The 19,305-nt window shown below is 40.1% G+C and overlaps 1 protein-coding gene across 3 annotated transcripts in view; it reads left to right on the forward strand.

Moving 5' to 3' along the window:
- The window catches only part of ift172 (intraflagellar transport 172), a 209,920-nt gene that overhangs the window by 82,936 nt on the left and 107,679 nt on the right, over nucleotides 1-19,305 (forward strand). For all 3 annotated transcript variants that reach the window (XM_072251419.1, XM_072251420.1, XM_072251421.1), the window contains exons 15-18: nucleotides 9,393-9,505; nucleotides 10,015-10,182; nucleotides 11,603-11,739; nucleotides 14,949-15,056. In XM_072251419.1, coding sequence (XP_072107520.1) covers nucleotides 9,393-9,505; nucleotides 10,015-10,182; nucleotides 11,603-11,739; nucleotides 14,949-15,056 — 526 coding nt within the window. The remainder of the gene's footprint in view (nucleotides 1-9,392; nucleotides 9,506-10,014; nucleotides 10,183-11,602; nucleotides 11,740-14,948; nucleotides 15,057-19,305) is intronic.

Raw genomic sequence — 19,305 nt, forward strand, 5'->3', positions numbered from 1 at the left:
TCACTTTCACCATGGCTATGTAAAATTTTTAAGGATGCCTTACTTGTAGGTAAATTACCACAATCCTTTTATGAACTATCCATTTCTTTAATTCCTAAAAAAGATAAAGACCTTACTGATTGTGCATCATATAGACCTACAAACGTTTGTATATCTTTGTTGAATGTAGATTCCAAAATTTTTTCTAAAAATAACAGCAAATAGATTGGAAAAGGTACTGCCACAAATTATTTCTGATGATCAGACAGGATTTGTTAAAAATCGCTTTTCGTATTTCAATGTTAGGAGATTAATGAACATTGTATGTACTCCTTCATCTAAAGTTCCAGAATATGTTATTTTGCTTGACGCCGAGAAGGCATTTGACAGAGTTGAATGGAAATATTTATCTAATGTGCTTGAGAGATTGAACTTTAGCCCAAAATTTATTTCTTGGATTGAATTGATAGATCATTCACCTTTGGCTTCTGTAGTTACCAATAATCAGAGATCCCTCTTTTTTTTTAGGCTTTTCAGAGGTACTAAACAGGGTTGTCTGTTAAGTCCTTTGTTATTTGATATAGCTTTGGAACCCTTGGCAATTGCCTTTCGTGGTTCACCCAATATATTTGGAATTACTCATGGGAAGGAGACGCATAAGGTATCATTTGTATGCAGATGACTTGTTACTATATATCTATAACCCAGGGAAATCCATCCTGGCAGTTTTATCACTACTAGCTCAGTTTGGTAGTTTTTCTGTTTATAAACTAAATCTTAATAATGAGTGAGTTTTTTCCATTAAATATACAAGTTCCAATTTATAGACATTACCATTTGGATTAATTACTGATTATTTCACCTATTTGGGTGTCAAAATTACTAAAAAAATATAAAGATCTATTTAAAGTTAACTTCCTACCCTTAATTGACCATGTTAAACAATTGTTAACTAAATGGTCCCCACAGTCCTTATCATTGATTGGTCAAATTAATGTTATTAAAATGAGTGTTTTACCTAAGTTTCTGTATTTATTTCAAATGGTACCAATTTTTATCTCTAAATCCTTCTTTGATATTGTTGATTTTAAAATTTCTTCATATATATGGCATAATAAAAATCCTAGATTGAGTAAGAAATATCTGCAGAAATCAAAAATGGATGGTGGTTTAGCATTGCCGAGTTTTAGATTTTATTATTGGGCAATTAATATCTGATATTTAATGTTTTGGACGCAAGATTGGGATGAAATTCATTGTCCATGATGGGTGAACCTGGAGGGTGAGTCTGTGCAGGGATTCTCATTAGCTTCTATTTTAGGAGCTTTGCTTCCCTTTGCATTAACCAAACTGAATAAACAAATAATTAATCCAATAAATAAGCATACAATACGAATATGGTTTCAATTTTGCAAATTTTTTGGATTGAGCGAATTTATCTAGTCCTATTATATCAAATTTTTTCTTTCAACCTTCTAGAATTGATTAAGCTTCTTTCTTATGGAAAATGAGGGGAATAGCATGCTTTCGTGATTTATCTTTGTATAATTGTTTCATGTCATTTGAACAATTATCTAATAAATATAAGTTGCCTAGTTCACATTTTTTCAGATATCTGCAGATTAGAAATTTTTTGAATGGTATTTTACCTAATTTTCCAATATTCCATCCAACTAATATTACAGAAAAAATTTTAGGTTTAAATCCCTATCAGAAGCGCTTAATAGCAGTTTTGTATGATTTAATTATGAAAATACATCTAGGTACATCTGATAAAGTAAAAAATGAATGGGAAAGAGAACTTCAGGTAGCTTCACCTTTAGAGAAGTGGGAGAAAATTCTTCAATTAGTTAATACTTCCTCAATATGTGCTAGACATACACTGATACAATTTAAAATAGTCCATAGGGCTCATATGTCTAAGGATAAATTAGCTTGCTTTTACCGACATATAAATCCTGTGTGTGACAGATGTAACTCTGAGGTGGCCTCTCTGACACATATGTTTTGGTCTTGCCCTCTTTTAGATAAATATTGGAAAGATATTTTTGATATTATTTCAACAGTTTTGTGTATCAATTTAAAACCTCACCCTATTATTACAATTTTTGGATTAACAGTGACAGATGCTGGTCATTTATCCTTTTCAGCTTGCTGTTTGATTGCATTTGTTACACTAATAGCTAAAAGATCCATCTTACTTAAATGGAAAGATTCTGATCCCACTACTACTTTTCCATGGTTTTCTCAAACTATATGATGTTTAAACCTGGAAAAAATTAGGTGTGGTATGGTTGATTCTTCAGTTAAAATTGAAGAAACCTGGAGACTATTTATTCAACATTTTCATATGATGTAAGCTGTCCCTTTCAGAACCTTTTTATTTTTTAATAATCTTTTGTTTATCTATGGAGGAGCGGAGTTAATGACAAATAATGTTCTTATCCGAAGGAATAGGACATCCCAGTTTTTGTTTTGTTTTTTTTAGTTTAGGGGGTTCTTTATAAAATTCTTTTTTCATGTTCAATTACTCCGAGATTGGGAGGCTTGAATTATATATTTCACTCAAATTATGTTTGTATATGTTAACCATTATCAATGTTACAGCGATCTCTTTGTATCATTAGTATTGTTAGGTATATTAATCTGAAATTTAATAAAAAGATTGAAAAAGAAAAAAAAAGAAATGTTGGAAAGTTGAATTAGCTCAAGTCAAGTTGAATTTATACGCACAAGCACACATTTATAGAGATGCAATGATAAAATGTATTTGCAACAGCATCACAGGCACATAGCATTAGAGACACAACATTAAGAAGGGAAGCATAAGTTAAGCTTAATTATACAAAAGAAGCACAATTAGAGCAAAAAGTCCATCTTAGTGCAAAGCAGTCACTGTGTTGCTTTTAGCTAGCAATTAGCGTTGTGCAGCTAGATTCAGAAATTGAATGGTTGAAGGGAAATAGCTGTTCTTGAATGTACTGGTGAAACTTGAGACTTCTGTAATTTCTGCCGAAGGGAGCTGTGAGAAGATAGAATGGCACAGATAATGGCTATTTTTGATGGTAGATGCAGCCTTCTTGATGCAGCACCCCTTTCAATAGTAGGAAGGGATGTACTGGGATATATTGGGCTGAGTCCACTATTCTCTGTAGCTTCCTACATTCGTGCACATTCAAATTGCCATACCAGACAAGTGGGGATATTTTCAACAGTACATTGCCTGAATACATTGGGCCATGTGGCCTTCTGTGTCTTGCATTTCTAAATTGATTATGATGTAGAATGATTATACAATATATTGCAGTAAACCTTGTTATTGCATTATTTATGTTAAAATTAACGTGTAATTTCTTTAAAGAAGGTTGTCCTTACTGGTAATTTGGACGTATTGATAGGGTCTTTTTTTTAAAAAAAAACAACTCTGCTCTTCTCACCTGATCTTCAGTCCTGATGAAGGATCTCAGCCCAAAATGTCAACTGTTTATTCCCATCCATAGATGCTGCCTGACCTGCTGAGCTTCTCCATCCCATTGCATAAATTGCTCTAGATTTCCAGCATCTTCTGTTGCAATCTCACCTAAATTCTTTTACATTTGATGTCCTCTGCATAATCGCCTGGAGTTTCCTCCAGGTGCTGCAGTTTCCTCCCACATACTGTGCTGTATCTCTAAATAAATAAATAAAATAAATAAAATAAATTGAAGAGAATCTTATCAGGTGGAATATGTTGATCCAAAATCTGAAATGTATAAAAGTAAGGCTTGCAATTACTGTTATAACTAATGAAAAAATCATCCTTGGTCACTTGTGCGTTGTGTGCAATATTGTGGCAGCTCTGCCTTGTAATCTGTTTCCAAAATATTTTTCTGTTGATTTTGCTGGAACTAAATTTGGGAAGTAGACAACGCGCAGCCACTCCATGTAATATAAGAGATGAGGAATAATTTTTCCCCAGTATAAAATTCCAGTATAATTTTAAGAAGCAGATGTTGTACTTTTGATGCTAGGAACCTGACAATCTTCACAACAGTGACATTAAAGGTGTGTGTACTTACATTAGAACAAGTTCTTATTTGTTTCAATATTCTGCATAGATCAAGTAACATTTTCAGCAACATTCGCCAATGAACTGATTATTTTAAGATTTTACAGCTATTAGGCATTCAAATTTGTAGAAACTCCAGCTGAAAATTGATTTAGATAATTAAGCCCATCTAGTCTGATTCAAGATTTATCTTCACAAACAAGATGTTGTTATTATTCATTAGCAAGCAAATTATACAACTTACTATTTGTGTTCTTTACTTGGATGTTGTTAATTATGTGCAAATCCCACAAAGTTTTATGTAAGGCTAATCTAAAATTACTAAATATCACCGAGGAATCGGAAAACCTAGGGTTGCATATATTAAACTCTGTTTATCCTATTCTCTCTTGGCATGCATTAGTATAATGGATACGTAGTATCATTTTTAGCTAAGCTGATTTGCCTAGGTTACTTAGTTTATGTAACTAATAACAGTAAGTATTCAATCTCAAGCAACACACATAAAAGTTGCTGGTGAACGCAGCAGGCCAGGCAGCATCTCTAGGAAGAGGTGCAGTCGACGTTTCAGGCCGAGACCCTTCGTCAGGACTAACTGACGGAAGAGTGAGTAAGGGATTTGAAAGTTGGAGGGGGAGGGGGAGATCCAAAACGATAGGAGAAGACAGGGGCGGGAGGGATGGAGCCAAGAACTGGACAGGTGATAGGCAAAACGGATACGAGAGGATCATGGGACAGGACGTCTGGGAAGAAAGACGGGGGGGGGGGAACCCAGAGGATGGGCAAGGGGTATATTCAGAGGGACAGAGGGAGAAAAAGGAGAGTGAGAGAAAGAATTTGTGTATAAAAATAAGTAACAGATGGGGTACGAGGGGGAGGTGGTGCGTTAGCGGAAGTTAGAGAAGTCGATGTTCATGCTATCAGGTTGGAGGCTACCCAGACGGAATATAAGGTGTTGTTCCTCCAACCTGAGTGTGGTTTCATCTTCACAGTAGAGGAGGCCGTGGATAGACATGTCAGAATGGGAATGGGATGTGGAATTAAAATGTGTGGCCATTCGGAGATCCTGCTTTCTCTGGCTGACAGAGCGTAGGTGTTCAGCAAAGCGGTCTCCCAGTCTGCGTCGGGTCTCGCCAATATATAAAAGGCCACATCGGGAGCACCGGACGCAGTATATCACCCCAGCCGACTCACAGGTGAAGTGTTGCCTCACCTGGAAGGACTGTTTGGGGCCCTGAATGGTGGTAAGGTAGGAAGTGTAAGGAACAAGTTCCGCTTAAGCGGAACAAGTGCTACACATACCCTTACACTTCCTCCCTTACCACCATTCAGGGCCCCAAACAGTCCTTCTAGGTGAGGCAACACTTCACCTGTGAGTCGGCTGGGGTGATATACTGCGTCCGGTACTCCCGATGTGGCCTTTTATATATTGGCGAGACCCGACGCAGACTGGGAGACCGCTTTGCTGAACACCTACGCTCTGTCCGCCAGAGAAGCAGGATCTCCCAGTGGCCACACATTTTAATTCCACATCCCATTCCCATTCTGACATGTCTATCCACGGCCTCCTCTACTGTAAAGATGAAGCCACACTCAGGTTGGAGGAACAACACCTTATATTCCGTCTGGGTAGCCTCCAACCTGATGGCATGAACATCGACTTCTCTAACTTCCGCTAATGCCCCACCTCCCCCTTGTACTCCATCTGTTACTTATTTTTATACACACATTCTTTCTCTCACTCTCCTTTTTCTCCCTCTGTCCCTCTGAATATACCCCTTGCCCATCCTCTGGGTCCCCCTCCCCCCTTGTCTTTCTTCCCAGACCTCCTGTCCCATGATCCTCACGTATCCCTTTTGCCAATCACCTGTCCAGCTCTTGGCTCCATCCCTCCCCCTCCTGTCTTCTCCTATCATTTTGGATCTCCCCCTCCCCCTCCAACTTTCAAATCCCTTACTAACTCTTCCTTCAGTTAGTCCTGACGAAGGGTCTCGGCCTGAAACGTCGACTGTACCTCTTCCTACAGATGCTGCTTGGCCTGCTGCGTTCACCAGCAACTTTTATGTGTGTTGCTTGAATTTCCAGCATCTGCAGAATTCCTGTTGTTTGCATATTCAATCTCAAATTGACAGTTACTTTATCTTTTAAAAACATCTGGGCAATACACACAAAATGTTGGAGGAGCTCAGCAGGTCAGGCTGCATCTATGGAAGAAAAGTACAGTTGCCGTTTCCGGCTGAAACCCTTCAGCAGGACTGGAGGAAAAAAAGCTGAGGATTACATTTGAAAGGCGGGAGGGGGGAGAGAGAAACACTAGGCGATAGATGAAACCTGGAGGGGGAGGGATGAAGCAAAGAGCTAGGAAATTGGTGAAAGAGACTGAAGGCCATGGAAGAAAGAAGAAGGGGGGAGGTGAGGAGCACCAGAGAGAGGCAATGGGTGGGCAAGGAGATAACATGAGAGAGGGACAAGGGGATGGGAAATGGTGAAGGGGGTGGAGGCATTACTGGGAAGTTTGAGAAATCGATGTTCATGCCATTAGGTTGGAGTTATATTCTCAAACGGAATATAAGGTGTTGTTCCTCCACCCTAAGTGTGGCCTTATCCCGAAAGTGGAGGAGGCCATGGCTGGATATATTGGAATGGGAATGGGAATGAGAAGTGGAATTAAAATAGGTGGCCACTGGGAGATCCCACTTGTTCTGGCAGACAGAGCATAGATGCTCGGCGAAGCAGTCTCCCAATCTACGTTGGGTCCTACCGATATACTAGGGACCACACTGGGAGCAGCAATCACAGTATATGACCCCAACAGACTCACAGGTGAAGTGTCGCCTCACCTGGAAGGACTGTTTGGGGCCCTGAATGGTCCTGAGGGAGGAGGTGTAGGAGCAGGTAAAGCACTTGTTCCGCTTGCAAGAGTAAGTTCCAGGAGGGAGATCAGTGGGGAGGGACGAATGGACAAGGGAGTCGCGTAGGGAGCGATCCTTGTGGAAAGCAGAAAGTGGGGGGGGGGGGTAAGATGTGTTTGGTGATGGGATCCAGTCGGAAGTGGCAGAGGTTTCAGAGAATTGTGTGCTGGACGCAGAGGCTGGTGGGGTGGTAGGTGAGGACAAGAGAAACCCTGTCCCTGGTAGGGTGGCTGGAGGATCGGGTAAGAGCAGACGTGTTGTTGAGGGCAGTGTTGATGGTGAAGGAAGGGAAGCCCTTTTCTTTGAAAAAGGAGGACATCTAGAATGAGAAACCTCATCCTGAAAGCAGATGCGGTGGAGACAGAGGAATTGAGAGAAGGGGATAACATTTTTACAAGTAGCAGGATGGGATACGGTTTAGTCCAGGTAGCTGTGAGAGTCCGTTGGTTTATAATAGTCATCGGTGGATAAGCTGTCTTCAGAGATAGAGACAGTGAGATCAAGAAAGGGAAGAGAGGTGTTGGAATGGACCAGGTGAATTTGAGGGCCGGGTGGAAGTTGGAGGCAAAGTGGATGAAATCAACAAGTTCAGCATGGGTGCAGGAAGCAGCATCAATGCAGTCGTCGATTAGCACAGGAAAAGTGCGGGACGGTTACCAGTGTAGGCTTGCAACATAGGCTGTTCTATGTAGCAGACAAACAGGCAGACATTCCTGGGACCCATGCAAGTGCCTATGGCTAACCCTTTTGTTTGAAGAAGTGGGAAGACCCAAAGGAGAAATTATTTAGAGTGAGGGCAAATTCCATTAGGCTGAGGGAGTGGTGGTGGAGGGCAACTGGTTAGGTCTGGTGTCCAGAAAGAAACGGAGAGCTTTGAGGCCTTCCTGGTGGGGGATGGAGGTGTATAGGGACTGGACATCCAGAATAAAAATAAGATGATGGGGACCAGGGAACCTGAAATCCTTGAGAAAATCAAGAGAGTATGAAGTGTCACGGATGTAGATGGGAAGGGACTGAACCAGGGTGGATAAAACAGAGTTGAGGTATGCAGTTATGAGTTCAGTGAGGCAGGAACAAGCTGAAACAATGGGTCTACTTGGACAAGCAGGTTTGTGGATTTTTGGTAGGAAGTTGAAACGGGAGGTGTGGGGTGTGGGAACTATGAGGTTGGTAGCAGTGGATGGGAGGTTCCTCAGAGTCAATAAGGTTGGTGATGGCGTGGGAGACAATGGCCTGGTGTTTCTTAGTGGGGTCCTGTTCGAGGGGTAAGTAAGAGGAGGTGTCTGAGAGTTGGCGCTGGGCGTTGGCAAGGTAGAGGTCAGTTTGCCAGATGACTGTAGCACCTCCCTATCTGCGGGTTTGATGGTGAGGTTAGGATTAGTGCATAGGGAGGGGAGAGCTGAGCATTTGGAAGGAGTGAGGTTGGAATAGGAGAGAGGTGTGTTAATTCTAGACAGTTAATGTCCTGTCCGCAGTTGGCAATGAAAAGGTCTAGAGCAGGGAGAAGATCAGGGTGGGGTGTCCAGGAAGAGGAGGAAGGTTGAAGACGGGAGAAGGGGTCAACGGTGCGGATCTGGGCAATGGTTTGCCACAACTGAGTTCAAGAGGAGGGGTGATGCAATGAAAGGCAAAAGCTCTTGAAGCAGTTGTGTAGCAATGTTTTCTTCAGCATTGTGCATCTGAAAATTATTCCTGTCCACAGAGGATAATAGTATTTCTGAGTTAACCTGCCCTACTTTAACCAGGCATTTCCATGCACAAATTGACAATGATGTTATTTGTGCATCAGTTGCATGTAAGTTGACATCATCCCATATGCTCTTTGCCCAGGAAATTAAGTTATGTTGCGCTAGGGAGCGGCCATCATTGGCCATTCTTGGAACTAATGCCTTCAGAGTGTTCTTGACTTGTGCAGTATGATTTGAAGGTGCAGATTCCAGCCTACCCTTTGGTAGCCAATGCAGGAGAGTCCACTTTAACTTTTCTGTAAACTGTACTTGTCCGTTAACCATCATCTACTCCCCAACCACTGAGTTCACACACATAATCCATTCTGCACAATCTATCCCACCCCACTTCTGTTGCCTGTGCTTTTCTCCCTGCCACTATTTCCATGCCATGAAGGAAGGTGTACAGCAGACGTTCAGGAACGTTAAGTCATTAGTCTTGAGGTGATATTGAATTTAGCAGTGATAGGCCTAGAAACGGTATATGTCCGTTTGTTTGCAATGACCCTTTAGCACCCTCTTTTGGTCCCAAATTGTTCGTAGTCCTAGCTTTTGCACTAAATGACGAAAAATATTTCAGCAATTAGGTGCTGCAGGTCTACAATTTTTGCAAATTAAAGATGTATCGAAGAAAGCAATTAAAAACAGAAATAATACTGGGTGATGGCAGGTGGAATATGTCTTTTTAAAATATTCCAACACATTTTCTGGTTCTTTTCTTCCCAGTTGATCTGTTATCTGGATATAACTTGGGTGCTGTAAGTCATGATACAAAAATTGACTGGTTGGAGCTGAATGAAACTGGACGCAAGCTGCTTTTCAGAGATAAAAAACTTGGTGTAAGTTCTGCTACTTGGTTTTGCAGAATGTAAAATAAGTTAATATCTGCAAGCTTTATATTTGTACAGGAGGCACTGTTGCAAGAATTTGAATAATCAATTTGAATTAAATGTTGGCTTTTATGAATACAAAGCTACTGCATGATAGTCTTTGCTCTGCCTCTTCTATCCAAAAATTATTTGCATTAAATTGGATTTGTGATGTTGCAGAGAAGGAATTTGGATTTTTTTTAAAATGAGAGACTGACTGTGATGGAGTGTCTTGACATTGATGTGATGCATCTGTGAGGGTAGTGAAATAAGGACAGGCATTCCTTAGAATTCTGTTGCTTAAAAAAATTGCACATCCTAGAAATAGCAGTGTGAGTGAGGCAAATAATCACTCTTTGAATGCACACCACATAACTAAAATTAAAATCAAAACACAAAATTTGAGAAGAGACAGCTGCTTCATGTTTCAAAAAACATAAATTTGAGAATATAAAATCATTCTCTTTTCTACCTCACAGCTGCACCTGTTTGATATAGAAGACAATACAAAGACAACGATCTTGACTTATTGCACCTATGTTCAATGGGTACCTGGCAGTGATGTGGTAGTGGCCCAAAATCGTGGTAATCTTTGTGTCTGGTATAATATTGATTCTCCTGAGCGAATTACAATGTTTCCACTTAAGGTAATTAAAAATTAAGTCTTAAAGACAAATCTCAGCAATTTATGATGCTAACATAAAACTTACTACAGGACTGTCTACCTGTAGACATTACAAAACTATGAAATGTTATGAAAATCAAGAAGCTGCAGATGCTGGATACTTGAAACATAAGCAAATGGTGGAGACGCTTAGCAGATCAGGTAATATCTGTGAGAAGAAAGCAGAGTCAACATTACTTGCTGAATGCTTCTAGGGTTTACTGTTTTTATGTGAAATCTTATTATTTTCCACAACATTCATTTGTTGAAAAATATCTGCCAAATTAATTATTTTTATTTTACACTGTCAAAATTTTAGATTGCTTTTATTTCACTCTGGGTATATGCTGGATGTACCTGGGTGCCGTGGTAGTGTAGCGGTTAGCACAACGCTATTACAGCTCAGGGCTTTCAGGAGTTCAGAGTACAATTCCAGCGCTGTTCTGTAAGAAGCCTCTGTATATCCTCCCTGTGGAATGTGTGGGTTTTCCCCGGGTGCTCTGGTTTCCTCCCACAGTCCAAAGATGTACCAGGTAGGTTAATTGGTCACTGTAAAAATTGTCCCTTGATTAGGTTATGGTTAATCGGGTTTGTTGGGGGTTGCTGGGGCGGCATGGCTGCAAGGGACAGCTCTGTGTGGTATCATTAAAAAAAATAAAAAAAATATTGCTTGTGCTCCAGCAATTTATCTTTGCTCCAGATTCCAGCATCTGTAGTTTCTTCTGTCTCCTTTATACCAGTTTCATTCCTAAGATGGAGGGACTGTTGTATGAGGAGATTGGCTGGATTAGGCCTATCATCACTCAAATTCAATAGAGGGAATAGAGATACCATTTAAACATTTAAAATTCTGACAGGCTCAAGAGACTGGATTCAGAGAAGATCTTTCTTATGAATAGATCAGTTTAGAACCAAGGGTTCCATGTTTCCTTGTTCTGTTACATATTTAACCCAATTTTTCTTTCTTTCTAATTACTGGCATTTTTCTCATCATGTCCGAATATATAAAATGCCTTCATAGTTTCAAAGGTGAAGAGGTATGTGCCTAGAAATACAGTGTTATAGCATTCTTTTTCAGTTATCATGCAATTGAAAATTGATTTTTATGTTTTTCCAAAGAGAACAATGTTAACTATTTCCTGGTTATTTTGCTTTCCATTGTAAATTCATTCTAGCATTTGCACATGTTGCAACATTTTGCTTCAATATGATATGTGTATTGGGGGAAATGAGATAATGTCTCCATATAAAATGCCCAGAATAACTAGACTGGATCCAGGTCAAGTAAATCCCTTACAAATTTTTTTTTAACTATTCTGTCTCCCTCACCTAAATGTACACTGCTACCTTCCCCAAAGCAGTGACACTGTTTTCATTTATTGTTAATTTTTTTTTGTCTACAGGGTGATATTGTAGATCTGGAGCGGAGTAATGGTAAAACAGAAGTCATTGTCACTGAGGGAGTGAACGCTATCTCTTATACTCTGGACGAAGGACTGATTGAATTTGGCACAGCAATTGATGATGGAGATTACAGTAGGTTAGTGCAGAATGTTAACATTCTAGTATATCGGATAAAGGCTTTCTGTATTTATTGCCTCTTGGGTTATATTCAGATTGAAATGAATTGCTATTATATTAAACAATTTACTGCAGCTATAAGGAAATGATTCAGATGTAATCTTAGCTAAAGAAAAATATTTGAATTCAAATAGTTTATTTTGTATTAAGTAGTTTTAATAGTAGTACTTTAATACATTGAACTGCAGCACAAAATGATTTAGATTGAACAGCAGAAATGATTAATTATGCATGCTGTACATCATAGACATGCTTTTGAAAACATGAAAGGTATCAAATAATTTTAAAGGATATTTGGACTGAATTCCTTTATTTAATCCTTACAAAATAACCAATGAGCATAACTCAAGTATGCCCAAAATATGGCCACATCTTCCTATTGTTCAGTTTTATTGCTCTTAAATATACCACATTATAATTTTGTATTTGTGATAAACTAATACAGGTAATCCATGCAGGGATCATCTGAGGTTTTAACTTTGTGATGAATCTTGCTGTCTCGTCTAGAGCCATGATTTCCTCAAACAGTGTGATTTGAGATGCAAGCTCCTTTCACTTATTCTGATGTTCTTCATCTTTTGCACACTAATGTGCAATGCAGACTTTCAGCTTTAGCTCTTTACTACAAGGTACCCAATACCAACACTCTGCTAACTGCTGAGTTGGAATTGGTGTGGGATATGTCTCACTGCAAAGAGTCTTCTAATTGTCAACTAGTTATTTTAACAGCAGATGAGGTAAATGAGTAACCTCTTACAATAACGAAATGATTTCTTCAGAAAAATTAAGTCAATGAAGGATAGTTACATATAATCTGTGTATAAAATCTATATTGGTCTCTTACAATTGGTTGATAGAAGAATTAATCAATCATTTCTGCCATTGTTGGCAAGAACGCATGAACCAGGAAATTTCCAGAGCTGAGATTGAATCTTTATAATATGTAGATCATGCAGCTAATATCCTGGACTTTGACAGAGAACACAAAGTAACAGAAGACACAAAGAAAGGGATGTTGGTTACATCAACAGTGGTATTGATAGACTTGGATGAAAATAAAAGTAATCAATCAGTTGAATAACGTGGATCAAAACTGTGAATAGCAGAAGCGATAATGGGCAGGGATTCTTTATGTAAATTGGCTTAGATAGTAAGCCTTTATGAAAGGCTTGGAAATTTTGCATAGGAGCAGCTCAACCTTTTAGTTATGAATGCTACAAACGTTTTGTTATTTAGTTTACAATCTATTTTTGCCTGGTATTAGGCTATAGTAAATGGATGAAGATGTTTGTACAATAAATTACATATCCTTATAAGCAGATTGAAGTAAGTAATTTGGGAAAAGAACAATCATTACTACTCCATGTACAAAAGGGCAGAATTCCATATTATTCCTTTTTTCTTTTCAATCTGAAATAAGTGGGTTTCACGTTTTTGACATCAGTTTCACTCTAGAACTCATAAAGGGATGATATTCCCCACTCAAGGATGTATCTTTTAAAGACTATTGGAAGTAGCATTAGCAAAGGCATTAGCGATGATCTTTCAAAAGTCGATAGGTTCTGGCATGGTTCCGGAGGACTGGAAGATTGCAAATGTCACTCCGCTATTTAAGAAGGGGGCAAGGAAGCAAAAAGGAAATTATAGACCTGTTAGCTTGACATCAGTGGTTGGGAAGTTGTTGGAGTCGATTGTCAAGGATGAGGTTACAGAGTACCTGGAGGCATATGACAAGATCGGCAGAACTCAGCATGGATTCCTTAAAGGAAAATCCTGCCTGACAAACCTATTACAATTTTTTGAGGAAATTACAAGTAGGCTAGACAAAGGAGATGCAGTGGATGTTGTGTATTTGGATTTTCAGAAGGCCTTTGACAAGGTGCCACACATGAGGCTGCTTAACAAGATAAGAGCCCATGGAATTATGGGAAAGTTACATACGTGGATAGAGCATTGGCTGATTGGCAGGAAACAGAGAGTGGGAATAAAGGGATCCTATTCTGGTTGGCTACCGGTTACCAGTGGTGTTCCAGAGGGGTCCGTGTTGGGGCCACTTCTCTTTACATTGTACATCAACGATTTGGATTATGGAGTAGATGGCTTTGTGGCTAAGTTTGCTGACGATACGAAGATAGGTGGAGGGGCTGGTAGTGCTGAGGAAACGGAGAGTCTGCAGAGAGACTTGGATAGACTGGAAGAATGGGCAGAGAAGTGGCAAATGAAATACAATGTTGGAAAGTGTATGGTTATGCACTTTGGCAAGAGAAATAAATGGGCAGACTATTATTTAAATGGGGAAAGAATTCAAAGTTCTGAGATGCGACAAGACTTGGAAGTCCTTGTACAGGATATCCTTAAGGTTAACCTGCAGGTTGAGTTGGTGGTGAAGAAGGCGAATGCAGTGTTGGTATTCATTTCTAGAGGGATAGAGTATAGGAGCAGGGATGTGATGTTGAGGCTCTATAAGGCGCTGGTGAGACCTCACTTGGAGTACCGTGGGCAGTTTTGGTCTCCTTTTTTAAGAAAGGATGTGCTGACGTTGGAGAAGGTACAGAGAAGATTCACTAGAATGATTCCGGGAATGAGAGAGTTAACATATGAGGAACGTTTGTCTGCTCTTGGACTGTATTCCTTGGAGTTTAGAAGAATGAGGGGAGACCTCATAGAAACATCTTGAATGTTGAAAGGCATGGACAGAGTGGACGTGGCAAAGTTGTTTCCCATGATGGGGGAGTCTAGTACGAGAGGGCATGACTTAAGGATTGAAGGGCACCCATTCAGAACAGAAATACGAAGAAATTCTTTTAGTCAGAGGGTGATGAATCTGTGAAATTTGTTGCCACGGGCAGCAGTGGAGGCCAGGTCATTGGGTGTATTTAAGGCAGAGATTGATAGGTATCTGAGTAGCCAGGGCATCAAAGGTTATGGTGAGAAGGCGAGGGAGTGGGACTAAATGGGAGAATGGATCAGCTCATGATAAAATGGCAGAGCAGACTCGAATGGCCGACTTCTGCTCCTTTGTCTTATGGTCTTATAGTAGTAGAGAAAGTGAGTGTCTAGTAATTAATTTATTGATAATCTGCTTGAGTAAAAATTAAGGGTAAAGTGTCATTGTTTGGGAAAATTGGCATGATGAGTTTTAAGTGTAAGTGTTAATTTTTTTTCCAGGGCTACTGCTTTTCTGGAAACATTGGAGATGTCATCAGAGACTGAAGCCATGTGGAAAACATTAAGCAAACTTTCTTTAGAAGCACAGCAATTACATATTGCAGAGAGGTAATAGCTGGTGTTTTAATTAGGGAACCATAGAGGAATTTAATTTTCTGAGATATATAATGAAATACTCCAAGAGATATGATTCATGGCTGTTTGTAAGAATTACATGCTCATGCCTTTGTCTTTGCTTCCCAAGAATTTGTCTCCTTTACTACTATATCATGGCAAGATATCAGAAACCTAAAAACATAGAAAACCTACAGCACAATACAGGCCCTTTTTGGCCCACAAAGCTGTGCCAAACATGTCCTTACCTTTGAAATTACTTACAGTTACCCATAGCCCTCTATTTTAATAAGCTCCATGTACCTATCCAGGAGTCTCTTAAAATACCCTACTGTATCCGCCTCCACCACCGTCGCCGGGGGCCCATTCCATACACCCACCACTTTCTGGGTTAAAAAAAACAACTTACCCCTGACATCTCTTCTGTACCTACTTCCAAGCACCTTAAAACTGTGCCCTGTCGTGCTAGCCATTTCAGCCCTGGGAAAAAGCCTCTGACTATCCACACGATCAATGCCTCTCATCATCTTAATGCCTCTATCAGGTCACCTTTCATCCTCCGTCGCTCCAAGGAGAAAAGGCTGAGTTCACTCAATCTGTTCTCATAAGGCATGTTCCCCGATCCAGGCAACATCCTTGTAAATCTCCTGTGCACCCTTTCGCTGGTTTCCACATCCTTCCTGTGGTGAGGCGACCAGAACTGAGCACAGTACCCCAAGTGGGGACTAAACAGGGTGCTATATAGCTGCAGCATTACCTCTTGGCTCCTAAACTCAATCCCACGATTGATGAGGGCCAATGCCTTCTTAATCGCAGAGTCAACCTGCGCAGCAGCTTTGGAGTGGCCCCTGGTCTCAGACCTCAAGATCCCTCTGAACCTCCACACTGCCAAGAGTCTTACCTATTCTGCCATCATACTTGACCTACCAAAGTGGACCACCTCACATTTTATCTGCCACTTCTCAGCCCAGCTTTGCATCCTGTCAATGTCCAGCTGTAACCTCTGAACAGCCCTTTTCAGAACTTTACCAGGTACTCCATCGGGACCCTCTGCCATTTCATTGCTCATTGCTAAATCTGGAAGGTCCCATACAATTGGAGAAGAACTGATTCTGCTAGCAGTAAGGGAGGTTCTGAGTATAGTTTTACATAAGTCACCAGACCAAATAGTTAATGCAATTGACAACTCTGTTCAAAGATGAATAGATGAAATGTCGGAGAATGTTGAAGACACATTGTGCTACATACTTAGGACAACATAATTTGTTCTGCAGTTTAATGAGTCTACTTTGCCAGGCAACAAATGTTCACGTCATAAAAGATGAAAGCATGGTTCAAGAGTTGGTATTTGCAAAAGGACTAGAAACAGGTATGAAGGGAGAGTCAGTATTTTAGGTTGTTAAGCAGTTTTCAAAGAGAAGGACATTATGCTCACCAACGTTCTTGCTTGTACAACAGATGGGGCACCATCAGTGACAGGCCATTAGCGAGGGGGTATTACTTTCTTGAAAGAAGCTGTATCTAATACGTTCACAGATAACATTTGGTTGCCAGAAACCTAACTGCTGGGCTGCAGAAATCATTAAATACTATTATCAATGCGGTGAATAAAATCAAGTCCCGTGCTCTCAATTCCCGACTATTTAGAGAGCTTTGTATTGAGAATACTGAATAGTTTGAATGGTTGTTGTTGCATACAGAAGTCAGATGGCTGTCATAAGGAGGGTGCCTGAGATGCTTTTTGCACTTTTTGAAACTTATTGAAAATTCTTTGAAGACTCGAATGCTTCATTCAGTAATCAACTCAAGAATATTGGGCGTGACATTGCTTATTTGTCAGAATTATTTGCATAGTTTAATGAAACCAATCTTTAATCGCAAGGAAATTATGTGAAATTTATCAAAGTCAAATAGGTCATCTTCACATTTCTATCCAAGTTAACTGTATTTAAGTGCAACATTGGCCATTGTGACCTTTTCCAATTTCCAAGCATCTCTGAGTTGGAAGAGAAAGAAAGAATGCCAGATGATGATCTTCAAGTATACTGTGCCCAACTGGATGAGCTACATAAAGACATGTCAAAGAGATTTCAGAATATTCTCTCAATCCAAATTCCAGATTGAGTAATAAAACCATTCCTGAACATTTGTAATAAGGAATTAACAGGAAGAATGGAGGAAGAAGTGATTTCACTACAAAATACCTTTAAGCTGATGCCAAGGTTCAAAAAATTATATCGAGATTTTTGGTTGCAGAAAGCAATCACTGAATGCTATCCTGTGCTGAGAAAAAGGTCAAGATGTTCTTTATTGCCTTTCCAACATGATATTTAGTGGAGCGCCGTTTCAGTGCATTCACCCAGCTTCTTTCAGAGCAATGAAACAGACTGCAAATTACTGAACATGGGATCTGAAACATCTTCTGAGTGACATTCAATCTGATGTTGAGAAGCTGATGTGGCTGCAACAGGTCTATCCATCTCATTGAAAGGTGAAAAATTAATAGAGTAGTGAATAGTTGGTCTACTAATGCATGCTCTAACATTGTTGATGAAAATTGTTTTGACTGTGATTAAAGAAATTTTATTTGTAGCTGTAAATAGATTTGAACAATTTTTGTAATTGTTTGTCACTGCTTTGAATTCAGCAGTTCCTATTTTCTTTTACTGTGCACCATAAATCAAAATTCTTTATAGTTTTCATATAATAGACAGAAAGGGAGGGGGCACTGGGGATGCGGTCTGGGAGCCAAGGGGCCAGTAATGCAAAAAAGTTTGGGAATCATTGGTCTAGAGCCAGGTGTTCTCTGTGTGGCAAAGGCTGTCTCATTATTGAGAATTTGTGAACACTAGAATAATCACCAAGCAATTCCGTTTTATGGAAAGGAAAGGATCATTAATAAAGTGGCTAAAAATAGTTGAGCAATGCATTTTGCCAGTAGCATCTCTCAGCTGCTTTGACAATTAGGCTTCAGCAACCACAACTGCATTCCTGCTTCATGTTGGGATTGTTCTGGCTAGTGGAGGATTTTGTCAATTGGTACCAGCTCTGTCAGAAGATGCATTTATGTTGAGAGCATTTAATCTCACTGTGTGTCATTTCATCTTTTACCTTTTGTTTCGGTCCTAATCAGGATAATCTGATAGATTAGATTGAATGGTTGTAGAGAAATCCAAAAAGAGTGCTAGTAATAGATATGGTTATTAATAGATGTGGTTATTTGTTCATAAAAATTAATTTAATAGTCCAATAATTATAAGGAACTTGATGACATCATCATTATAGCTTGTCACACCAGAGAGCCAGCCACTCTAGTGTTGTTTGGTTGATGTTGAGCAGGTCAGTGTCAGCTAAATCAGGTGAGAGTGGACAGTTGCACAGAACTTGTTCAATGTTCTGCACCCTTTCGCCACACTCACAGGATTCGCTGGTCTCTAAACCCCACTTCACCATGTTGTCTCCTGTCCTACAAACTCCCGCTCTCACTCTGTTGAGAATGCACCACTTCCGTCTGTCAAGCAGTGCCCCGTCTGGCAACATTTCTGTGGGGTCTTGCACTGTATTGTTTGGTGGGGTTCTGGCTCCTGTTTGTTGCCAGAGGTCAATCCTGTATGTTTGGGCAGATGTTCCGTGTGGTAGTTCCTCCAGTGTAGCAAAGTTTTTCCTCGATTTTAGGCGGTTGGAAACTGGCACATGATGAGATAAAAACAGGTTGACTATCTGCTTTTAATTTCATTGCAACAGTAGCATTCAGAAGCGACACTTCATCTGTGTGTCTGTTGTAGTCACCTAATGTGTCCAGTACTCCTGGTTTGCCCTACTGTATGTCAGTGAGACTGATGTAGTTTGGGAGATGGCTTCGCTGAGCACCTACGTTCCATCCACCGAAAAAAGTGGGATCTCCCAGTGGCCACCCATTTTAATTCCACTTCCTATTCCCATTCCGACATGACAGTTCATGGCTTTCTCTACTTTGACGATGAGGCCACACCTTATATTCCATCTGGGTAGCCTCCAGCCTGATGGCATGGACATTGATTTCACAAGCTTCCAGTAATATCCCCCTCGCCTTTCACCATTCTCCATTCCTTTTTCCTTCCCTCACCTTTTCTCCTTACCTGCCCATCACCTCCCTCTGGTGCTCTGCCCCCTTTTCCTTTTCTTCCATGGCCTTCCATCCTCTCTTATCAGATTCCCCCCTCTTCAGCCCTGTATTTCTTTCACCGATCGACTTCCCAGCTCT

This window comes from Mobula birostris, chromosome 2 (genome assembly GCF_030028105.1).
Source record: "Mobula birostris isolate sMobBir1 chromosome 2, sMobBir1.hap1, whole genome shotgun sequence".
NCBI classification, from domain to species: Eukaryota; Metazoa; Chordata; class Chondrichthyes; order Myliobatiformes; family Myliobatidae; genus Mobula; species Mobula birostris.